The following is a 22,109-nucleotide window of genomic DNA, read 5'->3' as shown; positions in this document are numbered from 1 at the left end:
GATTTCCTGCCAGACGGAGTGAAACCCCAGGCGTGGGAAAAGCAGCCCCCCCCCCCCGAACTCTCGCGATAGTTCAGATGTTCTCACAATAGAACACAGTTCAAGTCGGTGCCTCGTGTTATCGCGAGGTTTCATTTTCTCCGACAGCGTGAGAAGGAGGAAGGCGGTGGAGGAAAGAGCGAGGGGGAGGGGGGTCTCGCGCGCTCTCTCTCACAGGCGTGGGAAAGTTCCTGTAGTCTCGCGAGAACACAGATTCTACTGTAGATCGCCGTACGGTGTTATCGCGAGATCTTGTCAATGCGGGCAAAACACCAAGAAGAACCGTGTGAAAATTCACACACACACACACACACACGCGCGCGCGCGCCTCCTGAAGTCATATTTCACACTTATAAATTCGTAATTAATGCCTGCCAGGCAGGTTGTGTGGGAAAAATACACATACTGTGTATATCATAAAGAGAAAAAAACCCAAATATAAATAAAATATGAAATAGATGTAAAACAATACAATTAGATTCAAGATTCAAAGATTTAAATAACTTTATTAATCCCAGAGGGAAATTGCTTAAATTAAATTAAATTAAATTAAATTAAATTAAATTAAAGTTTTAACAAATTTGATGACTTTAAGGGTACCTTGACATATGAATTGAATCTGTTGTAAAGTTCTCAAGGTTGAAATTTCGTATAGTGAAACGAGTCTTCCCATAAGAAATAATGTAAATACAGATAATCCGTTCCAGCCTCCCAAAAATATTACCAATTACCAACACTATAGTCATATTTTTGTATATTAAGAAAAGACATGTAAATTAAGTAAAATATGAAATAAATAGACATTAAACCTCACTTAACCTTAATTTATGATTCCTCTTGACACCGGCTGCTTTAAAAAGCAAACCGAAAGCGGCTCCCTTTCCGTCTTGCTACCGTCCTTAATAACATTCCCGCGACCAATAGTGTTTTGTCTTCACTAAATCTTGCACAAAATGCAAAAAAAAAAGAAGAAAAAAATCACTTCATCGGCTTTCCTCAGACGCAAACAAGTTTTAAACAGCTGCCGGATGTACAGTATGTGCAAATTAGCGTTTAGTTTAGTTCAGTTGTTTGCTCGTGTGTCGAAAAAGCCTTCGTAGGCTGAGGCAAATTTCTTGATAAATTTTAGTTCTTAAGGCTAAAAAATTTTTAAGCCTCATTTTCAAGTTTATATGCTGAGGTACTGCTGTATATGAATGTAAATGTTTTATTATTATACATTCCGACATATATACATTATTTTATACGTATATATAAAATGATAATTAATAGTCAATAGTAGACAATGATGTTTAGGACAATAGTTGTTATGTACGTGTGACAAATAATACATTTAAATAAAAAAAACATTAAAACAAAGTGAAGCAATATTAAAAATAAACAGTATATAAATATTGGGGAATGTAAGATTAAAATATTAGACATTTAACACTTAAGACAGTGTTAATGCCTTTTTTAAAATCTATTGTTTGTTTTAAAAGATAATATTTTAACATAGATAATAAGATACAAGAATATAAAAAAGGGATTAAAATATTTTCTAGTGGACGTCTTTAAAAATATGCTTTTTGATGTGAAATTTATACATTTTACATTCATTATAATTAGTAATCATCTGTATTAATTAGTGTTAATTAGCATTTAGCAATTAATTAATCTTTTAAATAGAAGTTACAGACTTAATTTTAAACCACATTTGAACATGAATTCACGTTGTTATAAACATAAAAATTAATCAGCAGTTTATGCATTTATACACTTAACTAAACTGTAATTACAGTTACAACAAATTTTACGACTATTTTAAATAGAGACTATCAGACTTAAGAGAGAAATGACAAATAAACAGAATTCAGTACCAACACTAGGTGGCAGAGTTTCCTATTTCATTTAATTAGCAAGGCTTTCTATAAGACCAACCATTCAGGAGGCCTGGAGTCTATTTCAGGGACCTCAGGCACAATGCATTTTAAAAACTGGATGGGGTGCCAATATACAGTGCATCCGGAAAGTATTCACAGCGCATCACTTTTTCCACATTTTGTTATGTCACAGCCTTATTCAAAAATGGATTAAATTCATTTTTTTCTCAGAATTCTACACACAACACCCCATAATGACAACATGAAAAAAGTTTACTTGAGATTTTTGCTCATTAATTTTTTTTTTATTGAGAAAGCACATGTACATAAGTATTCACAGCCTTTGCCATGAAGCTCAAAATTGAGTTCAGACGCATCATGTTTCCCCTAATCATCCTGTTTCCCCTGATCATCCTTGAGATGTTTCTGCAGCTTAATTGGAGTCCACCTGTGGTAAATTCAGTTGGTTGGACATGATTTGGAAAGGCACACATCTGTCTATATAAGGTCCCACAGTTGACAGTTCATGTCAGAGCACAAACCAAGCATGAAGTCAAAGGAATTGTCTGTAGACCTCCGAGACAGGATTGTCCAGGCACAAATCTGGGGAAGGTTATAGAATAATCTCTGCTGTTTAAAGGTCCCAATGAGCACAGTGGCCTCCATCATCCATAAGTGGAAGAAGTTCGAAACCACCAGGACTCTTCCTAGAGCTGGCCGGCCATCTAAACTGAGCGATCGGGGGGAAGGACCTTATTCAGGGAGGTGACCAAGAACCCGATGTTCACACTGTCAGAGCTCCAGAGGTCGAGAAAGAGGAGAACCTTTCAGAAGAACAACCATCTCTGCAGCAATCCACCAATCAGACCTATATGGTCAAGTGGCCAGACGGAAGCCACTCCTTAGTAAAAGGCACATGGCAGCTCGCCTGGAGTTTGCCAAAAGGCACCTGAAAAAAACTAAATTCTCAGGTCTGATGAGACTCTCTGTCAAGTGGCAAAAAAGATAAATGCTAGTGGCAAAAAAATGCTAGATATTAACGTTCTATACAACCAGTCTAACAGGACACACCTGGGCATCAAAAGACACCTGTCATTCACATGTTCCAATATTTATGATCACTGGGGAAAAAAATGTATGTTCAAACATACAATGTTACAAGCTGTGCAACACGTCAAGACATAATTATTCGAAAATGAAACCTTTTTTTAATTTTAATTTTAATGTATCATCTCATATTCATCATATCTAATGAAAAGGTTTTTTATTATTCATTTTAATAGATAATATAAAAAAAAATATTAATACAGATATCTTTTCCCGTGAAATTCTTTATAGAATATATTTTTGAAAGCTGTTTCCCAATTATATGCAGTTTGATTATTTGTATTTTAAATTAATTAGAATTAATAAAATTATTATATTTTTATATTGTTATATTTATATAATATTTTATAATAATAAAAATTTGTTATCATTTCCCGTAACTTGACGCGGCCTACGAACTTCCCGTTTAATGTAAAAGCTTTACATAAATGCTTGTTAATGGATATGAGTCAGTCACACACACACGCTTATGTGCTAAAACGCCAGGACAAGATAATCGCTGAAATGATAATGTTACATCACACAGTGAGTCGTTTATCTGCAGCCTTTATCTTTATGTGACATCCATCTCGCCGGCACATTCTGTCCTTACGTTTCTATTCTTCCTCTTCTGTGGCCGCTGATAAAGACATAAAGTGTGAGTACGTGTGTACGTGTGTATGTGTGTGTGTAAACGACAAACAGCAAGGAGTGAACAATTATGAATGATTAACTTGCTCCGGTTGAGTCACAATTCTCAGCGTAGTTTGGTTTAAATGACTAATGTCATGTGACTCCTGATGTCCGTCTCGTCCTTCTTAACAGCAGGTTTAAGGATTTAAGAAAAATTAAGAATTTAATTTAGGCTTCTTAGTATTTCAAGATGAACATAAGTTAATCATTTGAGTTCATACTAATGCTATGACTACAGTGAAAATCCATTACAGGTGGTTTTAAGCTGTATATAAAATGTTAATTATTTAAATCATTTTATTTTAACAAATGTCACTTTCTACATGAACTTGTACGGGAAGAAAAAATGGAGATTTAATTTTAAACACACTGTTTAATAAAGAATCTTGAATATTCTCTAAAAAAAAAACCTCTTCCATTGTGGTGACTGAAACTATTAGAGATTTGGTGTGTGCACGTGGACAACTAGCTAACAGCTAAAAAATACACAACTTTATTAACATTGTATACATGAGTAAAACACATAATAAACACTTTAGAAACCTGACCTCTATTCAACTTCCTCTAAAATAGATTTTATTTTTATAGCTCAGTGCTTGCTCTGCTTTAGGCATTAACTACAGCTACTCTGGACTGCCTGGCGACCGATGTGTGTCAAATAATTGAACCTCAAAAATCAACTCAGAACAGATAAAGATAACAGATACAGATAACAGTCATTTTAATAGTCAGCTTTATTATCTTTTACCATCAAAATCATTCCTTCATTGCTCTGGTGTCCTGCGTCACATGGTGTTTTAAGAAGTCTTAAAATATGCAACATTAAAAGTCGTGCAGATCTAATGGACACTTCCAACATTTATTGGCAAGGCAAGTTTATTTAGCACATTTCATACACAATGGTAATTCAAAGTGCTTTACATAAAAGAGAGGAAAATTTGAAAAAGAAATAGAAAACAATAGCCCTCAAAATTTTTAAATTATTTAAATTTGATATAAAATAAAAATAAAAACAGTTCGTAATGACGCTTTTAAAACTACTATTGCTATATTTCTGCAAAATACTTTTTTAAAATGAGGTTGCATTCTTTATTTTTATTAGGCAAAGTTTTAATCTTTTACAAAGATTTGTATATAAATATTTCTCATTTTAATGTGCAAACTTTATTGTGCTCAAGAATATTTTTTCTACAGTATTATGTGAAAGATGCTGGAAGAAAATAAAGCGAAAATTAGGCAGTTTTAAACTCACTGAGTAAGAGCAGCCAAAAAGGAGTTAGGGTTGTGAGCAGAGGCACTGACCATTAACTGAATGAGAACAGCACACACCTGTAGTCCAAAACTAGAATAATCCAGGAGAATTGAAACAAAGCCGTAGTCGAAAGCAGAGAATCAAAGCCTGTAGAGCAGTCAGCGTAGCAAACGAGTTTAATCCGAGAGGCAAGAGCGTAATCCCGGGGAGCAGAAAAAAGATTTAACAACATGAAAAACAGGCAGATATACCTTGACAAAAGGCACGAGACAATAGAAAATTAGCATGCAATAATTCGGCAAGGGTTCGCTGTCTGAGGGAGAGTTATATAGAGTAGTGGTAATGAGGCGCAGGTGTGCGCGAGCATGAGTGACTGAGGCGGCAAAACGGAAGCAGCGGAATGGAGTGTGGAAGGGAGTTGCGGGAGATCATGACTTGTCCCGAGAAGCGGGCATTACCTGCTGTACCGTGACAGTGTCCCCCCCCCCCCCTTTAATGGACTGTGTACTAGTTGTGAGACATGAAAGGTCGGGTTGATGCGGCGCATAGTGAGTGGTAGGGAAAGCCTGACGGAGACAGGATTGATTACCTTGGTGATTGTGAATGGTCCGATGAATCTGGGTGACAATTCGCTGGAGGTTGTCTTAATGGGGATATTTCGGGGGATAGCATCACTCTCTGACCCACTCGGTATCTGGGGGCTGTTGTGCGGCCTCTGTCTGCTTGCTTCTTGAAAGTGCTAACGGTGTGTAGGAGATGAGTTCTGGTCTGGGACCAAATCCTCCTACAGCGGCGTACAAAAGAACTTGTTGAAGGTACCATCACCTTCTTTTCTTGTGCTGGGAACGGGGTGGCTGATAGCCAAAGCAGCACTGAAAGGGGGAGAGACCTGTGCAGGAGGTCGGTTATGAGTTGTGTGCATACAGGGAAGCGCCTTGCTCCATGTAGTCACATCACGAGATACCATACACCTCAGCGCTTTCTCTAATTTTTGGTTGAGTCTCTCTGTCTGCCTGTTCGACTGGGGATGATGGCCAGAAAATAGGCTGGGTGTCGCTCCAATCGATTTGCAGAAGTCCCTTCAGAACTCAGCTGAGAATTGGGGCCCACGGTCAGAGACAATGTCAGTTGGGAGGCCATGCAGACGGAAAACGTGAAGAATCATCAATTCCGCTGTTTCCTTGGCTGATGGAAGCTTAGGCAAGAGGATAAAATGAGCAGACTTGGAGAAGCGATCCACCACGGTCAAGATGCAAGTTGGGGAATTAGATGGCAAATTAGAGTTGGGGAGACCAGTAACAAAATCCAGAGCGATATGTGACCACGGCCGACAGGGAACAAGGAGGGGTCTCAAGAGGCCGGTAGGGGGTTTATTGCTTGACTTGCAGGTGTCACAGGCTGCCACAAACCTCATGACATCATCCTTCATAGAGGGCCAGCAGAATCGTTGCTGGAGTAGGTATAGGGTGCGCCCCCCCCGCCCCCCCTGGGTGGCAGGCAACCCGAGAGCTATGTCCCCATTCCAACACTTGAGGTGGCACAAAGGCTGGGACAAAAAGACAATTGGGGGAAATGTTGCTAGGGCCTGGTTCCTGATTGAGTGCCCTCTTAACCTGCCTCTTGACATTCAGGAGTGCGGCTGCTACTAGGCAGCGAAAGGGCAGGATTGACTCACTCGTCGTGGTTGTTGAGGTGTGGAGAACTGTCGAGACAGGGCGTCAGGTTCTGCATTTTTGGAGCCTGATTTGAGGTACTCTAAGTTTTTGTGGTCAGTCCAGACCAAAAATGGGGAAGCAGTACCCTTCAGCCAGTGTCTCCACTCCTCTAGAGCAAGCTTTACTGCCAATAGTTTCCGATCTCCTATGTCATAATTTTTCTCTGCTGAGGTGAGACGGCGGGAGAAGTAAGAGCAGTGGTGTAGCTTTTCGTCTTTGGGTGATCGTTGCGATAAGATAGCCCCGACTCCGGACTCGGAGGCATCTACCTCCACCACAAACTGAAGGGAAGGATTTGGGATTGTTAGAATGGGCACAGAAGTGAATCGGTGCTTGAGGTCAGAGAATGCGTTCTCGGCCTGTTTGTTCCAGCGGAAGGGGACTCTTGTGGAGGTTAGCGCGGTGAGGGGAGCTGCCACTGAACTATAATTCCTGATAAAATGCCTGTAGAAATTGGCAAACCCCAGGAATCTTTGGAGGTCCTGCCTTGAGTTGGGAGTCGGCCAGTTTGTGATGGCCGTTAGCTTGGACAACTTTATCTGTAGGGTAGAGGGAGCAATAATGAACCCAAGAAAGGCCACAGAGCTGCAGTGAAATTCACATTTCTCTGCTTTTACGTAGAGTTTGTTCTTAAAGAGTCTTTGCAGGACCTGTCTGACGTGCTGCTTATGCTCTTCCAAGGAACAAGAGAATACTAGGATATCGTCTAGATAAACAAAGACAGAGATGTTTAAAAAGTCTCTCAGGACATCATTAATGAGGGCCTGGAAAACGGCAGGGGCATTAGTCAGTCCAAAAGGAACTACCAGGTACTCATAGTGGCCCGTTGGCGTATTAAAAGCGGTCGTCCATTTGTCCATTATTAAGTACAGACGTCCCTTAGGGGGGGTAGATCCTGGAAGGAGATCTATGGAGCAATTGTAGGGTCTGTGCGGTGGTGGAGAAAGAGCTTTACTGAACACTTGTCGGAGGTTGCTGTATGGTCGGACATTGGAAAGATCAGAGAGCTCAATAACCTCCTTAGTAACAGAGATCGAAGAGAGGGTTCTAGCAGAGTGAAGGCACGAGGAGAGACAGGCAGGGCTCCAATCAAAGATAGTGTTCTTGGCCCAGTCAATGTTGCGGTTATGTCTGATTAGCCATGTGGTGTCAAGGACGACAGGGGCATGAGAATCCTCCATGATAAGGAAGGAGATGGTTTCAATGTGATTGCCAGAGATTCTAAGAGTGACTGGAGGTGTACGGCGAGTGATGGATGGAAGGAAACTTTCGTCGAGGGCCTGGACAGATAGGGGGTTATCTGGGGGTAAATAAGGGATGTTCAATTTCCTGGCTGGGAGGTTTGTTTAAGAAGGGCCCTCCAAGGCTCCCAGTTTCAATGTGGTCCCTCTCCTTTTAACGGGCATTGGAGGCAGAAATGGCCTGTTTGTCCACAGTAGAAGCAGGCCTGTCTATCCCGCCGACGTTGGCATTCCTCGGGAGAGATTCAGGCTTGGTCAACCTGCATAGGCTTGACAGGTAAATCAGCGGTTTGTGGAAGGGACATTGGTTTGGTCCTTACCAGGGGTGGTGTGCGTTCTCTGCGCCTGAGTCGGAGGCGTGCATCGATGTGACCCGCTAAATACATGAGCTCATTTACGCCAGAAGGGAGCTCTTGAGAGACCAGCTCATTCTTGACGGTTTCGCTTAGTCCGTGAAAAAAAACATCAAACATGGCACACTCATTCCATCCACAGGAGGCTGTCAGGGTGCGAAATTTAATGGCATAATCATAAGCAGAACGTGTTCCCTGACGGAATCTTAGCATCTGCCCAGCTGCTTCCCGGCCTGAAAGGGAGTGGTCAAAGACCCTCCTCATTTCATTGGTGAACGCATTGTAGTTGGTGCAGCATGGATCACCAGCGTTCCACAGCGCTGTTCCCCACTTACGTGCTTTTCCAGAGAGGAGGGTAATAATATAAGCTATTTTAGAACATTTTGTGGGAAATGTTGAAGCCTGTAATTCTAGAGAAAGGGAACATTGCGAGAGGAAAGATCGGCAGGTGCCAGGTTCTCCATTGTACGACTGAGGGGGGGGGGGGTGCGTCAGGCGAGGCGGGGAAGAGGTAGTGGAGCTGGAACAAGTGGAGTTGGAGTCTGCAGTCGTTCGATACGAGAAGTAAGCGCACTGAGGGTGTCCACCATAGGCCTTAGATTATGATTAATCTGCTGAATCTCCTCTTGGTGTGTGCCGAGGAGGGTGCCCTGTGCCTCGACGGTGGTCCTAAGTTGTCCTAACTCTGCTGGGTCCATGCTGGCCAAATTATTCTGTCATGCGCAGTGGTCCTAAGTTGTCCTAACTCTGCTGGGTCCATGCTGGCCAAATTATTCTGTCATGCACTGAGGAGGAGCTTCTTCCCGCAGGCGATACGGTCTCGGTCTAATGGTCTAAACCATTTTTTGCACATTATACACCTATGGACATTTGTTTTTTGCACTCATTCTGGACATTCATGGACACTTATGGGCATTGCACATTTGCACATGCATGCACATTTACACATATGTCTATTTAAATTTTGCATATAAACATATTCATGCATATTTGTACACTCTTTGGACATTTCCATTTAAATCTTATTTCATTTCCACACTAAAGTTTACTATATTTTTCTATATTTGTATCGTATCCTCAATAGGTATATTTTCCTAAGGTTTTTTTTCTATATTTAATATTAATATATTTATATAAATGTAATATATTTTATTTGCTATTAGAAATCTTTTTTAAAGTCACAGTCGTTTAAGCATTTCACTGCATATCATATTGTGTGTGACTGCGTATGACTGTTTATGTGACAAATTTAAATTTGAATTTGAATAATAATATATTGTGTCACATTATTGAAATAAATTATAAGACATTTCATCTGATCTATGCTATGATTTCTAAAAGAATCCTCTGATGTGGCAGGTTCCTAGGACCTACTGGTCTCAATGACAGAATGACCCAGGATTAGGTTGAATCCACATTAGTGTTGTGATATCTGGTCTGAAAGCCCTTTAACAAGTCTGTTCATTTTGTAAGTTTTATGTTCATCATTAATATTTGCTTTTAAACCTTTCTTTAAGTGAAACATGTGGAAAAATACACAGTTAATAATAAAAAAAATCACTGATCCCACATTAAGCGCATGGTTTGGTGAGCAGTGAGCAGGGCGCTAATCAATAACAGTGACCTTAAACACACCAGATTTACACTGTGTGTGTATATGAGGGAGAAGTGAAATAAAACTAAATGAAATTTCATTAATATTTCCTCACACATGCCTTCATTAGGATGGAAACCTACAGCATCAACACACATGTGTATCCACGTGTATAACACGAATAAACACCAATGTCAATATTCAAAAGGTTTAATATTTTTAATAATAAGCAGAATGGTTTAAAATCTGTCCGGTTTATTCAGAGTCTCAGCACTGATGTCATTATTAAACATCTGATTTTAACATAAAACTTCCTGCATGTCTATAAATCACACTGTAGAAGTTTACCATTTGCAAAATAGGATTTTCCTGATAGATTATAGATATATAAAGCCTATAAAATATAAATATCATTCATAAATTAGTATTTTTGCTCTTAGTAGTTGATCCAGTCAAGTCTGATATGCTGTAATGACAATATTCCATTATACTCTAATTCTGTTGTAATAACTATATAATACATGTGTTATAAATAAGTAATAATACAGTAATAACCATTTTATAACGCTGTCACTTTAAGAATAACTGTAGCAGACGGGACATTCACACTTTCTTTACTCCCATCCAACAGAGCTGGGTTATCATGTATTTCCATGCACCTAATTGGCTCCGCCTCCTCGTCGTCCCTGGCAACCTGGCAGCATTTGCAGCACCCGCAGCAGCACGCGGTCATGGCTGTGATTTTTCTGTCCCAGGGTTCAAGCGACCGAGCCCACAGAGGCAGGAAGTCCCACGAGCGCAGACATGAAGGAAGTCTCTCTGGAAAGCGCGACTGCAGAAAGTTGATAGCGAGGACAGAGACGATGAGAAGCACTACAGGGACGAGGACGGCGAGGAGAGCGGGCAGGCCGGCGAGAGACAGACCGAACACCAGGAGAGGGATGAAGAAGAAGCAGAACAGGATGTAGAACACTGCGAACCAGCGATACTGGGCAGTCACATCACCCAGAGACTTTGCCATGACGATGGGGATGCGCATGAACGGCAGGACGTACCACAGGACGATGCCCGAGACATTGAAGAACAGATGGACCAGAGCGATCTGAAAGAATAAGAACAGGAACAAGGAACTTTAAGCCATAATTTTTATGTTTAGATAACTTATATTGACATGGCTAGCAATTAAAAAAAAAAACAATTACAACATATTTCACAAGGGTCGTCCAAGTCAAACCGGGACTTTTTATTTTAAATGAGGCCATAGGTGTGTGAATGACGATCCCAGCTGAGGTGGCTCAAATTAAGTCAGTGGGACGCCTGATCCTTGAAAATTGATAAATAACTTGTCACCAACTTACAAGAAAAGATGCATCATTCTGTGGGAACTGTACACACAATCATCACCGGTCATACAATGACAATCAACACTACTCGCAGATTACAGGAACTCGGGTGGGAGTTATTGCCACATCCCACATACATTTCTGACCTTGCTCCAAGACATTTCCACATGTTTGGGCTGTTAGTGGAGATGCTGGGAGCCCATTGTAGACAGATGATTAGTGTAGCAGGGGATTATATAAAGAAATAGTTTTTACTCGCAGAACTGTGTTTTTATTCTGCGCTTTTATGAAAGGTCCCACTTTGAAACTTCATGTTTCTTTTGGGGTGTATGTGTGTGTAAATGTGAACTGCATTATGGACAGCAAAGGCGTGAGTTTGTTCTGCTTTTTCTACGTTCCTATTGTTTACACAGGGATCAGCTGTTAGCATTTAGCAACACGGCGGCGTTACTCGAGGAAAAACTGGATATTCCCCCAGAGCTGAGAAGACGGGGAAACCAAGCGGGTGCTCTGTGTTGAGCCAAAAAGAGATGGTGATGGTAAATAGGGAATGTGAGATCTCTAACCAACAGGGTGGATGAGCTAGCAGCTCTTACCCGGCATTCAGGGAGGGTAGCATCATGTTGTTCACGAAGTTGTGGCTAACCAAGCTAACGCCAGATATGACCGTGGCTCTGGATGGTTTTTAAAACTATACTGGACAAACAACACAGACACTATCCATACAAAAGAACAGAGCAGACTCTCTGTTTAGGAGAAGAAGGTCTTTTGAAGTTCAGGGAGCACTACTGAAGACCTTTTTTGACTCAGCTGCTTGAAGTACTGCAGTGCATCTCCTCCTCATGGACTGCCTATTGCGGACAGTCTGAGCACTGATGGAGGGATTGTGTGTTCCTGGTGTGACTCGGCCAGTTCTTGTGGCCATCCTGTACCTGTCACGCAGGTGTGATATTCGGATGTACCCATTCTGTGCGGGTGTTGTTACACGTGGTCTTCCACTGCGAGGATGATCAGCCATCCTTCCCGTCTCCCTGTAGCGCCGTCTTATGCGTCTCACAGTGCGGACATGGCGATTTATCGCCCTAGCCACATCAGCGGTCCTCATGCCTCCCTGCAGCATGCCTAATGCACGTTCACGCAGATGAGCAGGGACCCTGGGCATCTTTCTTTGGGTGTTTTTCACAGTCAGTAGACAAGTCTCTTTAGTGTCCTGCGTTTTTAGAACTGTGACCTTAAATGCCTACTTTCTGTAAGCGGTTAAGGTCTTAACGACCATTCCACAGGTGCATGTTAATTAATTGATTGTGGTTAATTGAACATGCATGGAAAACATTGTTTAAACCCTTTACAATGAAGATCTGTAAAGTTATTTGGATTTTTACAACATTATTGTTGAAATACACAGTCCTGAAAAAGGGGCGTTTCTTTTTTGCTGAGTATATAATGTTACAACAGGGGTCTCCAAATCCAGTCCTGGAGGGTCAGTGTCCAACACAGTTTGGTGATTCTTCTTCTCAAACACAGCTGATTTAACTAATCTGTTAATTACTAGGTTCAGTGGGTGTGTTTAGGTGTTGGTGAATTACAAACTGTGTTGGTCACTGGCCCTTCAGGACTGGATTTGGAGACCCCTGAGTTACAATATCTAATTTTTTTTTACAATAATTACAATATCCTAAATATGACATTACAATACTATCTGACAATGTCATTATCTTATCTTAGGTTTGGGTGCAATAGCAACTGTGCAATAACACCATTTGAAACTGCAACGTTATCTTAGTGCAATTTATTGCAACAGAACTGGGCAATAACATTTTAAACTGTGAAATATTGGCAATAATGACTTTTTAAACTGTGCAATATTAGGCCTGTGCAATTTTTTTAAACTAGTGCAATTTGTTTGTTTGGAAGCACAATTATTGTTTTGTCATTACTTTTTCTCTTGTATTTATACACTGTACTGTCCCTATTTTTTATTTGCACAATTTCTTCTTCGCTGCTGTAACAAAGAAATTTCCCCACTGTGGGACAAATAAAGGTATATCTTATCTTATCTTATCTTATCTTATCTTATCTTATCTTATCTTATCTTATCTTATAATATTTATGAGAGGGAGTCAATGAAATGTGCTTATGACATGCATGGGAAGACCATCCCGTTTGGCGATAGTGTGGGATTATTCATTAGAAAATCAAAAGGAAACAAAAAAAAAACTGGAAACACAAAATAACACACGAGACCTAACAGGGCTTTAAACTCAGAGCGAGCGTCTACACCAACCGTGCTGCTTCCCTCTCTTTCACACTAGCTAAAGCTAGAAGACTTGAAGCGGGCCTTCCGCTTTGTCTTTGGCCCTGATAGCTTTACCGGTGCTACCTAAATAATCACACAAAGTGTGCAGGTATCAGGACCCATAAATAGACACACAGCCTTTAGATCTGCCTGTTCTGAACAGTGCAGAGTGTTATCGTGCAGTTCTGCCCCTGGTGAGACCCGTGACGTTACACCATCTCCTATAGGTTTTTATGGAATCCTCTAAGAGGGCACAAATTTTTGCACTCAATTCTACGTACATGATGCGGTTAATTTAAAAATGTTTATTTTTATTTTATTTACCACTGAGTAACTGATGTTGGTTTTTAATATCAGAACAATCCTGTGCTTACTCATCAGGGTCCGTACTGGAGCCAGGACGCTACATTGCTAACAGAAGTGCTAACATTTATAAAATCTCATTCGATACAATAAAAAAGAATTTAAAGAAAATAGTTTTTAAAAATGGGTTTTGTGTGTAATCATTGATTATGGTGCTCTGTGTGTGTGTGTGTGTGTGTGTGTGTGTGTGTGTGTGTGTGTGTGTGTGCGCGTGTATCTGAGAGAAAACCGCTTTTGACACACCACAACTTTATCAGGTAATAAAAGAGATAATTAGGGGATGAGTAACTAAACGTAAGACATAGAATCTTATGTGTGCATGTGTGTGTGTGTGTGTGTGTGTGTAACCTGCAGGGAGTTAGTCAGCGTTTCTCCCGGACTTGCTAGAGCCGCTAGTACTGCTGTAGACGTTGTGCCAATGTTTGAACCCAGAGACAGTGGGTACGCTCTCTCAATGCTAATCATCCCAAGACCTACACACATACACACACACAACACAAACAGACAAAATAGATAAAATAGATAAACATCAATAAATAATAACAGACAAAATAAATAAACATGTTCTCTAAATTTTATTAACATTAAAAAATTCGGAATGTTTAGTGGCCATGAACCCTTTAGAGTTTAGATTAATGTACTAATTATATGTTACATGTCTTATGGGCTAATTCATATACTGTACAGTGCAACCTCAGCATACAAATTTAATTCTTTCTGGATTGTAATATGAATTTTTCCATAAATAATGAAAATGCAGAAAACCTATTTTCTATCCCAGCTATTTAATATTACAAAGAATTGCTATCGTGAAACAGTTTATGCTCACTTTGCTTGGCTTTCCACTATGTTTGATGCAAAAAATGTTTTGAATGGTTCCCGTACGTTTGCACAGCTTAGCTGGTACAGTATATGTTAGCTTCATAGGGCAATGCAAACTTCAATTCTTACGACAGACATACGGGGAGGTCATTTCCTGAGGTTCCACTGTAGTGGCTAGCATAGAATTAATTACTAAATACGTTACGATGTAGCACAATGTCTATCAGGTTCTCTTCACTTTTACCTGCATAAACTTCCTGATAACGATAATTCAGTTCATGAACCTTACCATATATAATAAATTAACAAGTTGTCCTCTGAGTTATCTGTACAAACATAATCTCTATATGATAATGCATTACAAAAACCATAAAGAGGCTTTTACATGCCAGAGGAAAGAAGATTAACACCTTTGGAAGCAGAAATTAGGTGTGTGTGTGAGTGAGTGAGTGTTAAAAACTAAGGTATATAAAAAAAGAAAGCACTATGAATTGATTCTAATCCTTAATTAGACAAAGATTTGAACATGTGGCAGCTGGATGGAGAAACTGACCCACGAGAGGTGTGATGGCGGAGGTGAAAACTGAGCTGCTCTGTACAATGAAGGTCATTCCCGCTCCCACCAGAATGGCAAGGTAACCAGTCAACCATTCGAAGGGAAATGGAAAATCTGCTTACAAAGAAACAAAGCAGATAAACAAATAAACATATAGAATGGTTAGACATGCACACAAATGTTGTTGTTTTTTAATGATGAATCTGTTTGCGTGAATTCAGTTAGTTGTTAAAGCTAAGTGTACGTAAAGGTAAACTAGTCTGCGACTGTTTCTGATAAGTCTGTATTAGACTCATGGGCTATGAACTAGCGTGAAATACAGCAGTTGAGTTTTAACAACAGCTAGGACTTGATGCTACAGTGAAATTTTAGTCACATAAAGTTTTTCCATAGGAATTTCACGAAATGTTTGAGGTAAATGTTGCTCTTTCTGACTCTTTCTTATGTGTCCTTTTTGCTGACACTCTATTTTTATATTGCTCTGTCGATCTATACATGTTGCTCCTGAGCTGCCAGTGATCCAGACTCGCTCTGCCCTCTGGACCTGTCTGACTCGTCCTGGTGTCCTGCTTCTGGTTGGCGATCTTGATTATCTCATCACACGATATGGATCAAGCAGATTTTGACTACATGAGATCGGCCATGGACAGTCAGGGCACCCTGCCCAGAGCTCATCAGCAGGAGTTGCTCAGCACCAAGCAGTCTATTGCTGACGTCATGACCCAGCTCCAAAAGCCCTGACTCTCTCTGGTGCAAGGTGGGACTTCCAACATGCAATAAGAATGAGGTGAGTGTTCATCCACTCATGTCACGGCAGGGAGGCTGGGCATAAGCTGCAAAAATCCGCCAAGGCTCACGTTCGGTCTACAACTACGCAATCAGGTTCCAGACCCTGGCTCTTTCCAGTGGATGGAATGACCTAGCCCTGTGTGACATTTTTCTTGAAGGTCTGATGGAGGGACTCAAAGACAAACTCAAAGAGCTTATGGATATGGCTGGCCGAGTGGATTCACGCCTCTGTCTTCATAGGCCGGATTTTACCACCCAGGGTTCTCCCTCGATCCTTCTCTCCTCAAACCGATCCCCAGGAGGAACCCATGCAACTAGACAGAACCCACATCTCCCCGAAGGAGCAACGGCACAGCAGAATGGAAGGAGCCTGTTTTAACCGTGGGAAATCAGGTCACCTACTTATAAACTGTCCAGTAAAAGGAGGCACACTCTAGTTCGGCTGGGAGCACTAGACGGTGTGACTCAAAGAAGGCTCCAAGACCAATGCTGCAAGAGCGCGAGGCACTCGTCCATGAACAACAAAACCACCCGGTGCAGGCACTGGTTGACTCTGCTTGAACCGTAATCTGATCACCACAGCTTCAGCCAAGGTTCTGGATATCCCTGCGCTGCCCTTGGAGACCTACCTCAAGGATCAGGCCCTCGATGAGAGTCCTCTCACATCTGTCACTTACAGAACTCCTCTCATCGACCTGAGATGCTCGGGCAACCACTCAGAGTGGACGTCTCTGTTCATGATGGAGGGATCTCACACCTCAGTTGTTCTGGGTCTGCCCTGGTTAACCCGTCACAACCTGCAAAACGATTGGGCCAGGAGCTTAGTTTCTCCCTGAAACCATGTTTTCAAGCTCCATGGTCTCACAAAGGACATCGTCTCAGACCAGGAACACAGTTTACCTCCCAATTCTGAGAGGCCTTTTGTAAACTAATTGGGGCCACTTCCAGCCTGTCCTCAGGGTTCCACCCCCAATCAAAATGTCAGACCGAGAGGAAGAGCCAGTCCCTCTAGATCATCCTGGGATGCATGACCTCCCGGAATCCTAGTTCCTGCCCTGGGTAGAGTACACCCGCAACTCCCAGGTCTCGTCATCGTCTGTCTCCCTTTCAGTGCTGTTTAAGGTATCAACCACCCTTGTTCTCTTTTCCAGGATGAGGAGGTCAACATCCTGTCCGCCCAAGCCTTCATCCGACGATGCAGAAAGACCTGGCTGCAAACAAGGGGAACACTAATATGGGTTGGCAGAAGGTACAAGGCACAAGCTCACTACGGGTGCTCTTAAGGCCCCTAAGTACAGGGTGGGGCAGAAAGTCATGCTCCCCAACCGAGATATTCCCCTGAAGACCGTCTCTCATAAACTCTCTCCCCGATACATTGGGCCCTTCACTATCATCAAGATCGTCAACCCATGTGCTGTCAAGCTCCTGCTCCCCTCAACTAGATCAATGGCAAATCATCCACGTTTCACATGTCCCAGTTACACGTTCTCTCCTCATGCCCATTAAGTGCTGCTTAAATCACTGAATTATTGCGTGTTGTTACCTCAATTTTTTTTTACGTTTCTTTTCCATTGCTTTCACGTTATCTAATTTGCTTTGTTTTCTTGTTTCTTGCTTTCTGCTCATGGTTTGGATTTGTTCACCTTGCTTATTTGATTTTCTGATTTAACCTCGCGCTTCCCCTTTTGGTTTAATGGCTTTTTGTCTCACTGATGCCTCACCCTTTGATTTTCCGGTTACCAAATAAAATGTGGTTCTAGAGTAACCAGAGGTTTATATTTTAGTCAGGCCACATTCTCAAACTTACAGCAATTACTGCGATTGACAAATGTACTATTTCTAGAATTCGCTCAACCATCATCAGATTTTTCTTTTATTAGTTAAGTCAAATTCTAGAACTCAGTAGCTACATACTTGTGCAGTTCTATAATGTGCTCTAGTGTATTCAGGTTGTTGTTTTTTATTGCTTGTTTTCTAATCTGTGTTCTCGATCTCTCAACAGTTATAATCAAATGTACCAGTCGTACAATGCTAGAATAATTTAAGACTGAGACCTGTGTTGATGACCTTCTTGATGATGGAGGCCACCTGACCCCTTAGCATGGAGTTAAGTAGTTTGACAATGAGGATGAGGCAGGTACAGAGCACCAGGAGAGATCCAGCGAGGAGGATCAGTCCCACAGCCAGGTCCGGCAGAGTCGTGTCCACGAAAATATGAGCACCTAGAGTCACAGACAGACAGATAGATAATGTCTAGATAATTTTTTGGTCCCAGAATGCACTTTAGAAGAATTATGGTTTTTGGAATTATGGAATTATGGTTTCTGTTGTTTCTCAATTTTTAACTTTGTACTGTCCACTTGCTGCCGTGGCAAAACAAATTTCCCACTTGTGGGACTAATAAAGGTTTATCTTATCTTATCTTATCTTACATTCTAAACCTCGTAGCAGTTACAGAACAGTTTTAGATTGTGTTCTCTCTGTTGTCTCTGTTTCCCTCAGAGTGGAATACATGCTCACATTTCTGAATGTTTATGGTTTGAGAGATGTTCCTCCACTCCCAGCAGCAGTCGCCGGTGCAGTTCAATATAGTTACGTTCTGCAGAGACTGCAAATAAAAAACAGGCAGACATTAAGCATACTGTTTCTTTCACAGTATCCAGTCACAGAAAAGCAATACTTTTCTGCAACATAAATACAGCATGTCACGATTTGTATAAATGTGTAGTTGTTATGGTAAGACTGTGTAAATAATATTGGATATTATAAATGAATAACTATTCATCACAAAACATCTATTTAAAGGTTTTTAAAAGTACTGTGTTTGTAGATGTTCGACACCACATCTTGATGAGACTCTTATTCCTGGCATCTGGATCACCAGTGGCGATTCCGCTGAGGACCGACTCGTCCAACTGCAACAGTGAGTCAGATATGTGGTTGTGTTTGTGACTTGAACATTAACTGTCTGTTTCATTAAATGAGTTCTGGTTTGACATGTATTTTACATTTGTGACTCCATCAACACATTCCCAGCTCACAGTACCTCAATGATGGAGTGTGTAAGTGGATCAGTGATGACGTTGAGAAGGGCAGGGGCACTGTCTCCGCTCTCGATGTGGAAGGATGAGACAATGAGCTCGGTCAGGCGGTACAGGTAACCAGTCACCACCTCCAGGGGCAGCAGCACCAACACCGACAGCCAATTAAAGAAATCATGTACAGTTGCTCCGGCAAACGCCCTGCGAACCAAAACGCTCTCAGGAACGCAATAAAATAACAACATTCTAATAGAATTTTTAAGCAAACACGTTTTTAATCTGCTAATAAGCCGATTTCAATTGGGTGATTATTTACATTTGGGCATTTGGCAGACGCTCTTATCCAGAGCGACTTACATTTTTATCTCATTACACATCTGAGCAGTTGAGGGTTAAGGGCCGCGCTCAAGGGCCCAACAGTGGCAACTTGGTGGTTGTGGGGTTTGAACCTGGAATCTTCCGAACCGTAGTCCAATGCCTTAACCACTGAGCTACCCCTGGCCCATATTTATTCATAACATGCTACCTAGATAATTAACTACTATATAGGTAACAATGATATTAGCTAGGATGGCATTTTAGCATATAGTCACATGCTAAGATAACACTGTAATTAGAAGCAAGATTTTATGCTAAGAATGAGAACCAACAGTGGCAACATAGTGGTGCTGTGTTTTGGACAAATTCATATCTTTCATGCATCATATCAGGGTTGTAGCTTCAGCCTTCAATCTCTAACAATTACTTTTCCAATGATACTTTTTCTAACAAGAAATACAAATCCTATTAAAATCATGCATTTAACCAAGCGGTCAAAAGGACTTAGGTTCAGAGTTTTTAAACGGCTCCAAAACTATTAAATCATGTACAGTAATTTCCTAAACTCAAGGTAGATTTCTCAAGGTATTATGACTTCAAAGCAGAATGTTTAAAATTATCGAAGGGCAACAAACTTAGTGCACACTGCAACATAACAGTACAAGCAAACTCAGGCCAATTTCTACTATCAGCTAATTGCTTAAAAAGATCAAAGAACAAGTTCTGTAATACGTTTTTATTACATTTTGGTAAAGACGTAAATTACCAAGAAAATCAAATCTATTCGAGATCTATAAAGAAGATTCAGGTGCCACAGAAACATCAGCTGTAAGCTCTAACTTGATCTTCTCAGCCTGCTATCATAGTTTTTTCAAACTAATCTGTTTGTCAAACTCAAGATGCTGCAGAGGTGAATGGTAACTGAGTATGTGTACATATGTCTTGTATCTGTATTTTACTTAAATAGTTTTTTAGACTTTTTTGTTTTACTCTGCTTAATAGTACACCAAATATCTGTACTTGTCGTCACCGTGACTTAGCGAGCTTTAGAAAGTGCACAGAAAGGCGTCTCACCTGCGGAAAGTGTTCCGGTCCCCAGCCTGTGTCATGGCCACCACTGTGTTGGTCACCGACGTCCCGATGTTGGTCCCCATGATGATCGGGACGGCCGTGGAGACCTGAAGCACTGCAGGAAAGGTAAGGCTTCAAGGATGTAATATCTTCATCACTGTCACCACCATCATAATCATCATCATCATGAGACTCACATCCAGAGGACACCATGCTGACCACGATGGATGAGGAGGTGCTGGAGCTCTGGACGAGCAGCGTGACGAGGACGCCGATCACCAGGCCGGCCAGCGGGTTCGACAACACCTGGTTCTCCTGGAAGATGTCTCCAGCTGCCTTTCCTAACACACGGACACATACATATACACACTCGATCCTTATTAAACAAGCAAACGTTTGCATGAAGTACAACCATAAAGTCACTAAGGACCTCCAACAAGCTGGAACGCGGAGCTTAGGATGTCCAGAGAGCAGACAAAGGTGTAGAGCAAACCCAAAAGCAGCACCAACTTCCCCACCGACACCAAGACGCGAAACACTTTCGCTTTCCACTCCAGATCTGAGAAAGAGAGAGAGAGAGAAATCAAACTCCTCTGGCCCAATCAGAGCTCTGGATGAGGAGCATCATGAGAACATGAGCTTATTCTCTCATCTCAAGATGAGATCCTCCGCACCTGCCCAGGAGGGTCCCGTGTCCTGTACATCAGCCACGTCCCAGACATCTTCATCTGTCTTCACGTCCTCACTGATCAGAGCCGTGGTGGAGATAGATGGAGGAAGGCACGCAGATCTGTCCTTCACACCTAAGAGAAGGAGAATCCATGTAAATTGAGAAATGATACATAGATGAATTTCTCTTTCTCTCTCAAAGATCAATTGATGAATCAGATTTATTAATGAACACACACACACACACACACACACACACACACACACACACACACACTCTAAGAACCTACCATATAATCCATCTGATAGCTCCTCAAGTGGAGTTTCCTTGAAATCTCGAAACGGTGCCACCATCTGAACACACACACACGCACACACACACACACACACACACACTGTTATCATTTGTGTATTACAGGTCATTGTGATTAGAGTTGAGAACAAGAGCTAATCCTCGGCGTGATAAAACATGCTACATGCAAAAGTATGTGTCCCCTACTCCCACCCACTCACACACACACACACACACACACACACACACACACACACACACACACACACACACACACATACACACACACACATACATATATCTCTAACAGTTAAAGTGTTCTGCAAATCAAACTACTTAAATTATTAACCTGTGATCCTTGTGTGTGTGTGTGTGTGTGTGTGTGTGTGTGTGTGTGTGTGTGTGTGTGTGTGTGTGTGTTTCAATACTTACTTTTCAAGCGCGTGGTAGGATGTCACTTGTCTGAAAGTGCTGAAGATGCCTGGAATTCCGGTGTATATCCACAATGAGTGTGTGTGAGAGATGAGAGCTTCACACACACACACACACACACACACACACACACACACCTGTGCAGGTAAGCACACACTCACAACTGCAGGATATCTCTCTGGTGTGTGTGAGTGTTTTATAGTGTGTCAGCAGTGAGTCTGCGTGATGATGACCGTGATGATGACAAAGTACAGTGTGTGTGTGTGTGTGTGTGTGTGTGTG

General features: G+C 41.4%; 1 protein-coding gene across 1 annotated transcript; it reads right to left on the bottom strand.

Annotated features, from left to right (window-relative positions):
- Positions 1–10,073: 10,073 nt before the first annotated feature.
- slc34a2a (solute carrier family 34 member 2a) lies at positions 10,074–21,947 on the bottom strand. The gene is made up of 13 exons (XM_053479874.1): positions 21,828–21,947; positions 21,394–21,457; positions 21,109–21,237; positions 20,865–20,993; positions 20,632–20,775; positions 20,438–20,549; positions 19,051–19,246; positions 18,824–18,919; positions 18,525–18,612; positions 18,059–18,226; positions 15,213–15,329; positions 14,186–14,310; positions 10,074–10,937 (listed from the first exon to the last, which is right to left on the bottom strand). Exons 2-13 carry the CDS (start codon positions 21,455–21,457, stop codon positions 10,395–10,397), a joined length of 1,911 nt encoding a protein of 636 aa, XP_053335849.1. The 5' UTR covers positions 21,828–21,947; the 3' UTR covers positions 10,074–10,394.
- Positions 21,948–22,109: the final 162 nt, after the last annotated feature.

The sequence above is a fragment of the Clarias gariepinus genome, chromosome 20 (assembly GCF_024256425.1).
Source record: "Clarias gariepinus isolate MV-2021 ecotype Netherlands chromosome 20, CGAR_prim_01v2, whole genome shotgun sequence".
NCBI classification, from domain to species: Eukaryota; Metazoa; Chordata; class Actinopteri; order Siluriformes; family Clariidae; genus Clarias; species Clarias gariepinus.
The sequence above is the reverse complement of the archived record's forward strand: the minus strand, read 5'-3'. Positions and strand labels throughout refer to the sequence as shown.

Coding starts and splice junctions, on each gene's coding strand:
- slc34a2a (XM_053479874.1), bottom strand. CDS start 21,457: ATGGTGGCACCGTTTCGAGATTTCAAGGAAACTCCACTTGAGGAGCTA. Junction 20,994..21,108: donor CACGGGACCCTCCTGGGCAG/GTGCGGAGGATC, acceptor TCTCTTTCTCAG/ATCTGGAGTGGAAAGCGAAA. Junction 20,550..20,631: donor CAGCATGGTGTCCTCTGGAT/GTGAGTCTCATG, acceptor CCTTTCCTGCAG/TGCTTCAGGTCTCCACGGCC.